The following is a 14,798-nucleotide window of genomic DNA, read 5'->3' on the forward strand; positions in this document are numbered from 1 at the left end:
CCGGCTGGCTGGCTGGAGGGAGCGGAGGAGATGGATGCGGGGAGGCGGTGGTTACCCCACCGGTATTTTCAGTTGCAGTTTGCAATAATGGAGCGGGCGCAGCCTTCAATAGCCGGCGGGGGGAGAGGAGCGAGGGGGGGCGGCCAGCGGCCCCGCGGTATCAATGACACAGCAGTAGGGAGCTTTTTTTTTTTTTTTTTTTGGCCGAGAGGCTTTGGCGAGACAAAAAGCTAAGGGGTGAAGGCCGAGCTGGGGCGGGGAGGAGAGGGTTGGGGGGGGGGAGGAAGGCTGGCCGCCGATCCCGTCCTCCCCGACGCCAAAGGAGCAACCGGGGCCGCGGGGGGCGCCCACGGGGACGCGCCGTCGGGGACGCGCCGGCCACCACCCCCCCCCTAAAAAAAACCCCACCAAAACAAAAACCAAAACCACGCTTCCCCGAGGGAGGGCGGCTGTGGCAGGGCCCGTTCCTCGCCCCGCGTGGGGAAACGCGGTGTACCGCCTTTCCCCACGCGTGGCTGGCCGGGCCGGGGCAGCACCGACGGGGCGGGCGCCGGTGGCCGGCCGCGTTCCCTTCGCCGCGGTGGGGCGGCCCGGGAGGCGGAGCGGGCCGGGAGGGGAGGTCGGGCCGGTGGTCCCGGAGGGGGGGGGGGGGGGACACGGAACCGTCCCGGGGCGGCGGGCGGCCCCGGGGGGAGCCGGCGGTCGGTGGGTCGGTGGGTCGGTGGAGGCGGCGGCAGCTGCTGCGGGTCCCACAAGTTGTTTTCCTCGTGGCGACCATTCAGCAAAACGCAGGATCCTTTCTCCAAGATTTAAATTTCGCGGATGAATTACCATACAGCGGTTGCTTAGCAACTAAATTCAAGCCGGGCTAAGAATATGCAAGCTTTTTGTATTCTCATTAATAAAAATGCCACTCTGACACAGCAACCTGACTTTGGATCACTGCAACTTCTGTAAAAGCCATAGGAGAATACAAACCGGCTCCTCCATTTAATTACAGATCAGAGTGGCTTGAAATGTGATGTTTTGTTAATCTATCTTCCTAAAAGCGATGTAAAAAATAACGGCTTTTCAAGAGCAGTGGAAAACTACTTTTTTAATGGAGCTGTCTCCTGGTGCTACTGATGGCTGTAAAGCGAAACCTTTTTTTTGAGTCACACTTTCAAGTAGCATCCCCCCTTCCGCTCTGAGTTTCCTGAAATCAAAAAAACATTAAGACATTTGGAGCCACAGGAGGGGGAAAAAAAAAAAAAAAAGGAAAAGAAAAATAAATAAGCTGCAGCCGCCCAGCGCGTTAGAGAGGCGAGCATCGCTCAGGAAAAGGGGGGGATTCAAAATGTCAAGGTGCAGCCCCAGCCAGGCACAGCCCCACGATCCGGGGTGCAGCCTGTCCTTGCCCTTGCTTGCGCCGAAATGGCTCTCTTTTTGGCATAAAAGTGCGTGGGTACTTCGGCTGGGGAGGGCAGGAGAGAAGCCTTCGGGGACACCTTGTTGAATGTTTCTCTCCAAAATTTATTTCCCCTTCTGCTAACATTTACTTTACATTGCTCTTAGATCGGTGGAGATAAGAGCTTGGCGGTAGATTCTGGCATCATGCACCCAATCTCGTATATATGGGAGAATGACCTCATCAGAGGAGGACTGTGTGTATAGATAGCATTATTTAAACATAGACTAGACACCTACATATAAATCTATATATAAAGCTGTGTGTGTATGAGATATATATATGTGTGTGTGTGTGTGTATATGCCTTTAGCAGTACCAAAAAACTTCCCTGCCAGCCCCGAAGCCTCCAGGCAGGGCTGCCTTCCCCCGCAGCGTTTTGGGGGGGGTAGGTGACCCCTCTCTGGGGGGCAGGAGCCCTCGGGCACGACAGCAGCAGCAGCACAAGGTGCTGGCAGCCGGGGCTGGAGCTGTCTCTCTCTTTTTGCCTGCCGTGTTGTGTGCGGGCAGCTGCCTGCGGGAAGGGTTAGCCTTTGGGATGGGGCACTGGCTGCTGGGGGCCGCTGGTTGCTTTTATTTATGGCTGGGGGTTTGGTTGTGGTGCTTCTTTTTTTTAGAAACAAAGAGTTAAATCCAAACTTTCTTCTCCCCTTTTTTTTCTTTTTTTTTTTTTTTTGACCCCTTGGTAGTGCTAAAATTGAGCCTGTATTGTACAAACCCCAAGCCACGTTAAAAGTTCAGGCATGTGGGTTGGTTTTTTTTTTTTTTTTCCGACGGGGTTTGTCTGCAGGAGGGGAAGGGGAACTTGGAGGTCTGTCCGAGCCGTGCAGGTCACTGAGGAATCAGGGGGTCCCCCCTCCTCCCCCCTTCTCTCTTTCTCTTTTAAGGTTTTCTTTTCTCCCCTGAAAGGGGGAGGATGGCTTGAAGGGGGGCTGGTCGGGGGGGGGTAGGCATTTTCCAAACGTGAGTTTGTGATGGAGGGAGCTCGCTCTCTCAGCAGGATTTAGTCTCTACTCACTTTAAAACATAGAACAGCGGAAAAAAAAAAAAAAAAAAATCCCATATAACAAATACCAAGGGAAGAAAGGCAGTGAAGTGAGAACCTGTGAAGACCAGAGTCCCCCTGAAACTCAGGCTCACCCAAAGCTTTAGCAGAGTGTTTTGCTTCTCTCCCCGACGGTTATAGGATGAGCATCACAAGGCTACAGCATAAATAATCACGTTCCCTTCCATTTTGCATCTCTTTCTCTCTCTAACAGAGTTGAGATTAAAAGCCAAAATCCGAGCACAGCCCTTACAGAGCGGTTGAATTGTGCCAGTACATATGTTTCCCACCTCACGTGTTGAAAACTGTACCTTCAAACATAGGCTTGTTTCTGATAGCTTGCATTTCTTCAGCTACAAGGGGAAAAAAAGCTAAACAGAACTTTTCTGAATTGTTCCTATTGCTCACATCAGTGGGGTGAAAAGGCAGCGTTACATCAGCTCGATACCTTCAACGCAAACAGGGAAGGTTTAGCAAGACAAGCCCACTGGCATACCACAACGGAGATCTTTATTTTTGACTTGGGGTGGTTCGAACCAATTCGACACCAGTACCGAGCACCACAAAGTATTCGGTTTGGGAACAAACTTCCCTCCGCAGTAGCGTGAAGCGGGTGGCTGCTCCTTGATGCCAGATGCCTGGTCACTCCGAGTGCCCCCTCGCTGCCTTTCTTGCAAGGCGCGCAATGCAGAGGAGAGTTTCTACCCACAGGGACGGTGCTTTCAGATCAGACCGCTGCGCCATGCCCTCCAAAGTCCAGGCACGGGGTCCCAGCAGAATTATTTCTTCCTCGGAAGGAGCCTAGGACGAGAAGGGGGAAAATGGGTTAGAAAGGGGAAACCAGCTGGGGACTGTTACCCTCACTGGTGGTAGGCCTGCTCTTAAACACAACGTCAAGGCACCGAGATACGCGTGTGAAATGACAAAGACAGGCGCTATTTCTTCCTGAGGTCCACGTTGAGTGGAGAAAGCCAAAGGGTTGTTGACTGCCTTGCGTCCGGGGCCATCCTTTCAAATTGAAATGAATTGATTTAAAAAAGCAGGGACTGGCTAATGGGGAACCGCATGGCTGCTATATTTATGTGCATCAAACCGAAATTTAAACAACTTGAGGCAGTGTGGGCTGTATTAACGTTTTATATATAGTAACCTTTTTGTTATTAGTTTTGGAAATGCTTGGTGCTACTTCCCTGCCAGCGCTCCATAGAGCTGACTATACAGCATTCAGTCCGCGCTACAGTCGAGCGGGAACTGTTTGCTCAACAACTCCAGGCTCCATTTCCAACTGGAGCACTAACGTACACCCTGAGCTGGTGGTGTAAACCCAGGTAGCCCGATGTGTGCAGACCAATTCACCGAGCAGGCAGCTAAAATACAAAAAGCGAGCGTGTGGCTGTAGGGGAGGTGTGGGCTGGAGGGTCTTCTGAGTGGGTTGGTTTGGTTGTTTGGATTTTTTTCCCCCCTCTGTGTGAGTGCTGGCGAGAGCCAGAGGACGGGGACATCCTCTGAAGCTGACTTTGGGCTCATCTCTCCACCTCCCCTCCAAGTTTGAGACATTGCGAGTATTTACCAAGTACAAAAGAAATGAGAAGTGCTGGGTATTGATCATTATTATATCCCTTCCCCGACAGAAAATGGGCCCAGGGTAGCAGAGCTGAAACTAATCTTTCTAAAGGGGGGGGGCAGGAATGGCTTGGTGAAGAATTGTGCTGGAGTAACATACATTTCTTTCGTCTTCTGGAGCTCTTATTCAAAACAGGGGCCCATCCGCCCAAGTGGGACATTTCTCAGAGAAATCTAATAGATATTTGTTCCAGAGTCCACACTAAAGCCACAGATCAAATGTAAGGTGCAAAGCTCTCCATTTGTTTCTCTCTCTCCATGCATCCCCACACACATGCAAACATACTCTCCCTTCTCTTCCTAGAATAATAAAATATCCTCTCCCTGGTTCTGCCGCCTTCTCTATTTTATGCAGATCCATACTCAAATGTGTACCAAAATTCTTAACTCAGTTTGCTGAAATCGCCTAGATTGTCGAGGAAATTAAACTAAACAAGGAGCTGTGTGAAATGTTGAACTTTAAATACCATCCACTACCTCGAGAAGAAGAAAATGAGTCAATAAATGCTCAGGTTTCTGCTACTTTTAGATTATCGTAATTAAAAGAATTATTTTGTTAGGGGTTTTGGGGGTTGTTTTTTTGGTTTTTTGTTGGTGTTTTTCTGTAGAGTGGTGAGAATTCCCTCGTGCTCTAATAGTGGGTATTTGAAAATAATGATCTTTCTCTTTTGGTTTTGGACTGAAGGACAGGGTTACGGTGTCTCCCCTAGGTGTTAATGATGGATACGGACGTGTTTAATCTTACGAACGGTACGTGTATTTCTGTGAATGCCAGGCGAGATGACAATATCATTCTCAGTACCCCAGAAGAGGCATGTTTTACCTGAAGAACTGGGCTTGGGCTGGATGCTGCTGTTGCTCTGGGTTTTGGGTTTGCTTTTTAATTGTCCTGCCTATTCTCTCAAGTCAATATTAATGCCATACAGCACGGCTGAGGCCAGGGCTGAGCGAGCCCCGTCATTAACAATAGCATAAACAAAGGAAGGGGACCAGTTACCTTGACATTAGATGCCCGCTTTGTTCCCGAGCCTCCAACTGCATCCTGAAGCCCATACAGGGAAGTATTGCCTACGGGAATGAATAATCCACTCCAGCTATTGTCCCAATCCCCTGGAAAACAAAACAACACGACCAAAACAAAGATGACAACATCCCCTCCCGGCTCCGCACGGAGCCTGCGAATGGTTTCAGCCCCCTCCTGCCTTGCCCTGCACTTCTCCTGCCCACTCTCACTACCGACCCCCTCCCCAAAAAGCGCACAGGAGCTCCCCACTTCGCGCAAGCACCCCCGGCCCGCTATTCCCCGCTTTCCAGGGGGGAAGGGGGTTGGAGAACCCCCTCCCTTCTCTGTGCCTTGGGAAGGATAAAGCGGGGAGGGAGGGGGGGGTCTGTGCGCTCCTGAGCATCTGCAGCCCGGCCGGACCCGGGTGGGGGGGTCCACGTTAGATGGGGCGGCCCGGCGGGGTGGGCTGCCCACCCAAACCGTGTCCACCCCCCCCCCCCCGGCATGTCAGCAGGGAGAAGGTATTCACCCCCCCCCTCTCCCGGGGGGGGGCAGCGCGGCATCCCCACGCATCCCCGTGGGGATGCGGGGGGGGGGGACGAACATGTCTGTCTGTGTGTGTGTGGATCTCCATTGTCCTTCCAGCATCGTCCTCCCGGGGAGGTTTTCCCCGTGGAAGGGCCCACCCGCCGCTGCCCTCCCTGCCTGGCAGACCCCACTCCGTAGCCCCCCGTATTTGGCAGAAACGCCCGGAGCAGCCCCCCCCCCCCGGCCGAAGGAGCCCACGTGGAGTGGGAACATCCCTTTCCTCTGCCAAAATAATTAAACACCCCGCAGCCAGTTTTGTCTTCTACACCCTCATGCTGGCCGTCGGGGCAGAGGGATGGATAGCAGCTCCCCCCCCCCCCAAAAAAAAAGTTTGCGGGGGGGCTGGTTTGACCCCATCCTTCCCTACACGGAGGGAAAGCCGGGCCAGGCCAGGGCAGCGCTGCCGGGGGGGGTTCACCCCGCTTCGGGGAAGCGGGGGGGGGGGGGGCAGCTTTTGTTCCCGTTGCTTTGGGAGGGGAGCAAGTTCAAATCCCGGGAACCGTGCGCCTTCGGCTGGTTCTCCGGGAGAAGATGAAGGAGAGCTGGTGGTGTAGCCCGAGGTAGAGGAAGGCCTTAGGAGACAAATGCATCCATCCCAGATCCATCCTCGCAACGTGGAGGGGTGTGCGTGGAGGGGGGGGGGCATGTCGGGGGTAGCGGAGGAGGCAGCTGGAACCTAAAGTCCTTGCTTCAAAGGTTAAGAGCTCCCTCGTCAAACGTTGCCAAACGCTACTGGGCTGAAGAGAGGGGAGAAGAAGGCGGGGGGGGGGGGGAACATGAGCATTACTGCAAATTTCAAAGCACTGAAAATAGCTCTAAGAAATCCCGAGGATCCGCCACCGGTTCTTTTTTTTTTTTCCCCGGGACACATGCTTTTCTCGGAGGTGCTTGTGAGCAAGGCCAGCGGGAGCCGGGGGGGGGGGGCTGCGGGCTGTGTGTGTCCCCCCCCGCACCTGCAGCCTCTGGCTGAGCTGGGGACCCTGCTGCTGCCGCCTCTCTGACACCCCCCCCCCCCCCCACCGGGAGCAAACCCACTCCCAAATCTCCCCCCCCCCCCTTCCCCGGCCGCCCCCGGGCCGCGCTCCCGCTGAGAACCGCGGCGGTCGGGCAGGGGCCGGCCCCGGCAGCCCCTTTATGCGCAGCGGTCAGCAGCCGGGTTGTGGGTTTGCAGCTGCATGCAAATAAATCCCCGGCAATAATCTAATGCGGGTGTGCTGCCCCGACGACAAAGTGCCTCCACAAACGCAAGCGGGCTTTTTTTTTTTTCCTTTTTTTTTTTTTTTTTGACCACCTAGGTCCCGCAACCAAAAGAAACAAATAAAAATAGGGAGGGAAGGGGAGAAAGTTGGTTGATAGGCATGTTTCATCAAACGCAGCCTGCTTTTGTGATAGAGGAGAGCCGGGGATTGTTTCCTGCACCTCTGCGAGAACATCATCACCCGCCCCAGCCGGAGAAAACGATTCCACGCGTGAGGAGCAGGAACGAGGTGTCCTACCCACCCGGCCGCCCGCTGCCACCTTATTTGTTCCGTTCCCACGTGGAAAATGCATCTCTTCCCTCAAGTTTCATTAAATTACAGCTGTATTCGAGACGGGACGGGACGGGGGGGATGGTGGTGTGATTTTGTACACTATCTTCTCTTGCAGGTAAAAGTTTTTTTGTTTAACTGCTCTCCAAGAAAGGTCTGTTTGCACGTATAGGGGGAGGGTTGTCTGGTTTTTTGCTTGCCCGTCTTAAGCAAAAGTTCAGCAGACTCAATGGGATGAAGGAAGAAAAAAAAAAAAGAAGAAAAAAATAAAATAAAAGAGGGTGAATCTTTCAGAAAGAGCCGGAGTGGCAGAAGAAAAAAAATCAAACCGCAAAAAAATCCCAACAACCCAGTTCCAGAGAGGATGGAAGGGAGTACAGTTTCCCAATTGCCATTCTGCGGACTGCCATAAAAAAAATATTAAAAAAAATCACATTGAAGGCGGGGGCGGGGGGAGAGTTTTACTTTGCGAAGTGTAAGTCTCTAACGACAAGCAATCCTTCCTGACACCTGGTGCCCCCCCGTGCAGGCTTGCCCCCCACCCCCGGGGGGGCCGCTGAAGGCCGAGGAGCCGGCAGGGTGCGGGGGGGACACGGACGACGACACGGGGGACCACCGGCTCTCCCCAGCGCAACCTACCGCTCTCCCCCCCGCCCCTAACTTCGCGAGGCGGGGGCGGGGGGGGCGTTATTATTATGGAAAAACCCGCTTCCCTAGCAGAAAAGGGGCAGCTGGACCCCCCCACACCCCCCCCCCGGGGAGGGGATGCTTTCCCGCAGCCCCCGTACCGGGCACAAACGGGCCACCCTGAGCCCGGCTGCCCAAACCACGGCCCTCGCAGTGACCCCCCCGCCTCGGCCCATCGCCCCCCCCCGGGGGTTTGCCCCTCCCGGCTCCCCCCGAGCCCCCGGGCAGCAGCAGGGCAGGGGGGAGCCCATCCCCTTGGTGTCTCGGCTCCCTGCCTGCCTCCCCCGGGTTTTCCTGCCCTGGCCCCCCCCTCTGTCCTCCCCGGCAGGCACAGAGCCCGGCCCAGCTGCCGCTTGTCCCCTCAGGGGGGCTTTTTTTCTCCCCCCCCCCCCCCCAAACCCTCCTGGGCAGGGGCTTCACCCTCCAGCCCCGCTGCCCACCGGTGCCTCTTCGTCCCCGCCGCCAACAAAAAAGCCCCCCCCCGGAGCAAGGCGGGCAAGCAAAGGCGGCCCAGCAAAGCCCACGACCGCTGCCCTCTCCCATAAGGCAAAATCCAGAGGGAAATCTCCCTCCGGGGCTTCGCTCCTCGTCCCGGGAATCCCATCACCTTTGCAGCTTTCGGCAAGGGAAAGAGGAGTTTGACACCCAAGTTGCCCCTCGCACCTTGGTGTGACCTGAGGCGGGCACCGGGACAAAATCCCGACGGGTTTTGCAACCTAAAAGGAAATTTCTGGGCACGGGGGTCGGTGCTGGGGGCCGGGGAGGATCACACACCCCACACCCCCCCGCCTACACCCCATACACAACCTCCTCGCCTCTGTCTTTGAAACTGTGTTTAAAACAGCAGCTGAAACACAATTAATTGTAACTGATTAACATGGATTAGTTTGGCCTCCAAAGCACTTTAAGTCAATTCAGCAGCCATAATAATAATTAATTCATTAATAAGTACTATTGGTGCTTCATCACTAACGCCAAGAAAAGTTTCCCTGCGAAGTACAGGTGGCAGGGAGTGTTAAAATGAAAACATTTGCATGCAACTTTTTAACCAGAAGGGAAAGCACTTTGGTTATATTTGGAGACATGTGTCTCACACATTTCCCCCTTTTTTTGTAAACTATGTAAGAATAAACATTACAGCTCTGGGCTTTTAATTTCTCCAGATGGAATCATAAAGTACCTAGTAGATTTTTTTTTTTTTTTATACTATACAATTGAGGACACATGTCTGCTTTTCCCAATGAGGACCGAGAAGCAACTTAATTTGAAGGCATAACTACTGAACCACATTTTGAATAACACACTCGAACAAGTTCACTTTAAAAGGCAGGAAACCGCTAAGAGCACAGCACTGAAAGTTGCTCCTTCCCACTTGAGCTGCAGTGGAAGATCGCCCGCCTGACCTTCCCATACACTTTGTCGGTTCGTATCCGTACAGAAGTATACATACATACATACATACATATATACATAGAGGTAGCAGGGTGCCTACCCAGCGAGGGGGGGGGCTTTTTCCCAGGCGCTCGCATCCCCGGGGGGGGTTTCCACCCTGCTCGCTGCAGACCGAAGAGGCTGCTCGGGGTCTTGTGCCCCCCCCAGTGTGGCGGAGGAGCCCTCTGATGCCCTGGTGACAAGAAAGGTGTCCTCCTTCCCCCCCCCGCTGATTTACCCACCCGGGGTTGATTTACCCACCCGGCGCTCCTCCCACGCACACTTGCGCACCCAGCAAAGCGTTTTGGTGGAGGGTAAAAGGAGGGAGGGAGCCCCGAACCTCCCCCCCCCCCCCGCTCGGCTACTTTAGGGATACACGCATGCTGAGGGAAGGGGGGAGGCAGCAGCCCTTGGGCTGGGCGGAAAATAATACGGAAAAGAAAAAAAGAAAAAAAAGAAAAAAAGAAAAAAGAAAAAGAAAAAAGAAAAAGAAAAAAGAAAAAGAAAAAAGAAAAAGAAAAAAGAAAAAGAAAAAAGAAAAAGAAAAAAACCCAGAAAAACAGAAAAAAGAAAAAAGGAAAAAAGAAAAAAAGAAAAAAGAGAAAAAGAAAAAAGTCCAAGGAGAAGATTTCTTACCCTAAACTGTATTACCAGTTTGGGTTTTGGTGTTTGGTTTGGGGTTTTTTTGTTGTTTGTTTTGGTTTTTTGTGATGGGAATGGACAAAATAGCCCACTCATCTCCTTAACTAGTCTCACCCTCCCTCCTCCTCCTCCTCCCCAGCCCCCCCCCCACCCCCCGGTTCTGACTTACATGTGTTTAGAGCAATGGCAAGGGGGGGGGCATTTAAAGTGCGGATGATTTACTCCCCTACAATTCACGTCCCGCGTGTGAGCCTCCAGCCCCGCGTCAGCTGGGCGCTGCAGACAAACACCGTTAAATATGCATAAGGAACAGATCGCTTGCTTAAAGGAGAACTTACCCCACCGGAAAGTTGGCAGCCCGACGGCAAGGGGGGGGGGGGGGGGGCCCTTTGCGTCGGGACAGCCCTAACCCCTTCCCAAAATATTCGCCTACCCCCTCAGCGACTGGGGCTGGGGACACCCCGCCGCTTTTCTGCTCGGGACCGGGCGGAGAAGTGATGCCGAGTCGGTCGCAGGCTTCGGGAGTTGGCTTTCAGCGGAGCAGCCTTCGCACCGTTCCCCCCCCCCCCGACTCCTCTTCATCTTCCTCGGCCGGGGTGGGCGAGGGGCATTGCCCCGCACCGGGGGCAGTCCCGCTCCGGCGGGACCCCGCGGCAGCCACCGACCGACCGGAGGGGGGGGGGGTGTCATAAACCGGGGGAAAACGCGGGACTCAGGGGGGAAAAAAAAAAAAAAAAAAAAAAAGAGGGGGGGGTGATGAAACAACGCAGATTGCCTGAGCAGCTTTTTGGAAAGGAAAAGTAACGGGGGGGGGGAACACGGGACGAGAACCTGCGCGCAGGTTTCTCCAAGCTCCCCGGTTGGGAACCGGCCCCCCCCCCAGGATCTTCCTCCGCCGGGCCCCCACTTGCTCCCCCCCCCCCTTTCCCCGGCCCTCCCGGCGTTTCGGACAATAAAAGGGTTATTTTTTTTGTTATTATTAGTCTTTCTCTCTTTTTTTTTTTTTTTCACCCCCCTCGGTAAACGCTGACGTAAGTCTGTAGCGCCATCTAACGGGAGGCGCCGGCTGGGCCGCTCCGCGCTGCTCCGCGCTGCTCCGCGCTGCTCCGCGCTGCTCCGCGCTGCTCCGCGCTGCTCCGCGCTGCTCCGCGCTGCTCCGCGCTGCGGGCGCCCGGCCCCGCCGCCCCTTCCCACCGCACTCCGCGGAAACGCCGAGGCTCGGGGTGGGGGAATTTATTTGCTTCCCTCTGCCGCGGTTGGTTTTTTTTTTTTAATTTTTACCTTTCCCCCCCCCCCCTCCTTTTTAAATTTTTTTTTTATTTTTCTCCTTTTATTTTTTCCTAACCGTATAGCGCGCTGATTTCTTTAATGGCACATTCCAGCAGAGGAGTGCAAGGGGGAGGCCGTGAGCCCCCCAGGAGTGGGGCGGTGGGGAGAGGGGCTGGGGTGGGCATCGCTTTCGGGAGCGAGGAGGTGCCCGTGGCAAGAGGAAGGGTGCTGATCCTCTGCGCAAAACCCACCAAAAAAGTACTTTGTAACCCAGTCGGGGGGGGGTTATCCCCCAGGAGCTTCCCCTGGCCTCTGCACTTTTATTTTTTATGTCGTTGTAGCTGTGAAGAGCTGGTAGAGCAACTTTTTTTGGGGGGGGGGGGGGTGGAATGAATAAATCCCAGCAAAGCCAGTCAGAGGTGAGGGTGGGTGGGAGGAGACCCTCCCAGCCCGGCATGTTTGACTTCATTCCCTTTTCTGGGAGGTCAGGGAGGGCCCCAGCCAGCTGCTGCATCTTACAAGTGAATAGGGTCCCCAGTTCTGCTGCTGCTTTGGTATCCCAGGAAGCTCTCTGTTCCCAAAACTTTTGAGCATATGCTAATTTTTAAGGTTAAAGTATGATGCTGCCCTTTTTTTTTTTCGCCAGGGCACTGCAGCCATGCCTGTGTTCACAGTCAGAGCGACGGTTATTTCGGGAGGCAGCTGACCTGGTCACCCTGCTTCATTTAAGGCACCAAGTGAGTTGCCCGGTTGAGGAGCCTGCTCACCCCAGGCCTGGGGCATGGGCAGCAAAAAGAAACAGAGACTCTCCAGGACATGTCTGGGCTCACATAAGATCACAGCCAGTCTCCACAGGTGCCTGCCTCTCTACGGCTCTGGCCACCTCTAAGGGCTCAAGTTAGAATTAGAGAATATGGGCATTTCTGCCGAACCAGGAGAGAGGTTTTTCTTTAGGTTTGAAGTTTACCTTCATTCTGCTCCTGTGCTTCTGTTACAGACACAGAACACGCGCTAAACCTTCAATTACACATACCGGTTTTGCTGTGTTTACCTAGGTCTTCTGTACATGCGTGTTGGCAGGGAGTCCCAAAGAAGCACAGAAATCTTTCTGTCTGTGCCTCAAGTCATAAAACGGTAGTGTAGCCTTTGGCTAGCAACACCTGTATTTGCATCAGCCACTCAAACTGTATTTATTTTTCAGCCCGGGTTGTCCAATGCCCTTGGATATCACTTCTGCGAGTGGCAAAGCCTATGTGACTTAGATGGCCAGGTTACATTTGCCAAAGTGATTTTGGCAGATTAGGTACCTGAGTGCTACTGACATCCTTTGACTCCCAAGTTTACCACTACTAACCCGGTTCACCCGCCTAGGCTGCCTGTGCCTTCTGAACAGAACGACTAAATATGTCAAAAAACCTACACCTTGAAATTCAACTCTGACGTCCCCTGACAGCCAGAAACAGACTTTTTAGGGGCTCTTTCCTGCTTTATCATATGGAGCAAAAACTTCCTACACACCAGAAGGAATCTGAAGTGCAAGCTGACGGGACTTTATCCCTTCTGATCGTGCTGCGCCACAGGCCACTACATAAACCAGACAATTAAGCGTCAGTAACGGCTGCCTGATCAATTCTCTGCTGCTTGGTCAAATTTTATCAGGTTTTGCATTTTTGGAGGTGAAAGTGTGATTCATAATCGCTGTCCCATGCAACCTTCTGACACGTTATGAGCACTAATAATTAAAAACAACACACATTTATTCTGGTATCAAAATAAGGCTTGTAAATACAAACTAAACTTTGCATGACAAAAATGAAATAGAATACTGTCACTGAACGGGTTTTATAGACAAGAAATTTTAACGTGTCTATCCACAGACAGGAATAGATTTTCATTCCTGAGTCTGGGCATGCTCATCTTGTTCAACGACTGGGAGGAAGGGCAGTTGCTAAAATAAGAATGCATTTTCGGGTGTATGGACAATAGACAACCTCTGATAGTCAGGCTAGGATGTCTCAGAGTAGGCATGAAAAATCAGACACCCTCCAGTTCATTAGCCTCTAGGCTAGAGATGCTTATGACTAGATCCAGTGAAAGATTGACATATCTTCAAAGTTCGTTGTCTCAGTACTTAACTTTCGAGTGCCTTGCCCCGACACCAGCATCCCCGATGTTGTGTTTGGCACCAGGGCTCGCTATACTGTGAATGGAGAAGGTGTGTACAGACACGTCTTTTGTGCCTTGTCCAAAGCCATACCGTCCAGCAAAGGACAGGAATGGCAGAGAAGCCCAGGCTTGTGGTTACATTGGGAAATGTGAATTATTGGTTTTAACTGAGATAATCTTTTAAACTAAGAGAAGGAAAGCTTTTCCTCTGCTTTTACATGAAGAGTGATGGAAGGACAGCTGCCCGATGTCTTTCAGACGGAGGATTCCCCGTGCTTGTTCTTCAGTCACCCCACAAGGTGTGCGAGTCCAGAAGGATGGCAGATGGCATATTTTGCTGTCACAACCTCCAGCTTAGGAAAGGTCCTCCCGACATCGGTGAGGGAGACCTACTTTTAGCTCTACAGTAGCAGATATTCATTTGTTTCTATCAGGTGGGACGTCAACATTGTAATTCAACCTAAAATATGGCACCTATTTTCTTTTACTATACGATCTAGAGTACCTTGGGGTTTTCTTTATCATTCAGAGAAGTTAAGCTTTGGTTTTGAAATTATTTCAGTGTTGTGAGTTTTCTTATACTCGAAAGATGAGAACAGCTCCTTGAGCTAACTCAAGGCAATGGATTTCCCAGGTCAGCCCCCGGAGGACCACAGGCAGGATCAGCTGTGGCAAGTCAAAGGTACCTTTCGCTGTGCAACTCACAGGGGTTAGCCCATCCTAAGCTTTTGATCCTGAAGCTGCTGAAGTTGTGGTGGGAGGTGTCTGTTCCTCCAAAGTCCTTTTGCTGAGCCATTGGCGAATTATGCGATGGGTCCCTTTGGTGTTTTTTGGGGGGGTTAGTTCTGATTCAGCTGAAAAAACCTCTGTCAGCCCCAAAGGCTTCTCTCATTGTTCTTCTCTTTCCAGTGTAGAAAGACAAGGGATCAAACTCTTTTGGGGTTTTTCCAGTAAAGCAAGGAGCACATGAATTCCTTCGTACAAAATTGAAGCAGCTTCAGCCACATGAAGGTATTTAATTAAAACTGGAGTAGTTTTCAGAAGTGCTAGGGAATAAATAGACTCAGTGGGTGCTCAGTCCCTCTGTAATTCACGACCCCTTCATGTAGATGCCAATGTTTTGACTTGGCTGACTATCTTTAATATTTGGGTTTAAAACTTTTGGCCCATGTGTTCTGTTTCCTCAGGGCCCTCTAATCTTTAACTTTTGCCATAGAAAAATCTTAATGTTTTCAAGGTTCCACCTTGCTAGCAATATGGTTTGAATCAGATACACTGCACAGAGACTATTTTGATTTTTAAAAAGAACAACCTTCTGGTTTTATTTCTGCAGGTATGAATAAAAATCGGAGAGACCCTGTGTTTAGAG

General features: G+C 52.3%; 1 protein-coding gene across 1 annotated transcript; it reads right to left on the reverse strand.

The window, feature by feature from the left end:
* Positions 1 to 3,025: 3,025 nt before the first annotated feature.
* LOC128135329 (uncharacterized) lies at positions 3,026 to 14,225 on the reverse strand. The gene is made up of 3 exons (XM_052774147.1): positions 14,135 to 14,225; positions 5,112 to 5,467; positions 3,026 to 3,292 (listed from the first exon to the last, which is right to left on the reverse strand). The coding sequence occupies exons 1-3, from the start codon at positions 14,223 to 14,225 to the stop codon at positions 3,134 to 3,136; spliced, it is 606 nt and encodes a 201-aa protein (XP_052630107.1). The 3' UTR covers positions 3,026 to 3,133.
* Between the last annotated feature and the right edge of the window lie 573 nt (positions 14,226 to 14,798).

This window comes from Harpia harpyja, chromosome 22, assembly GCF_026419915.1.
Source record: "Harpia harpyja isolate bHarHar1 chromosome 22, bHarHar1 primary haplotype, whole genome shotgun sequence".
In the NCBI taxonomy this organism is placed as follows: Eukaryota; Metazoa; Chordata; class Aves; order Accipitriformes; family Accipitridae; genus Harpia; species Harpia harpyja.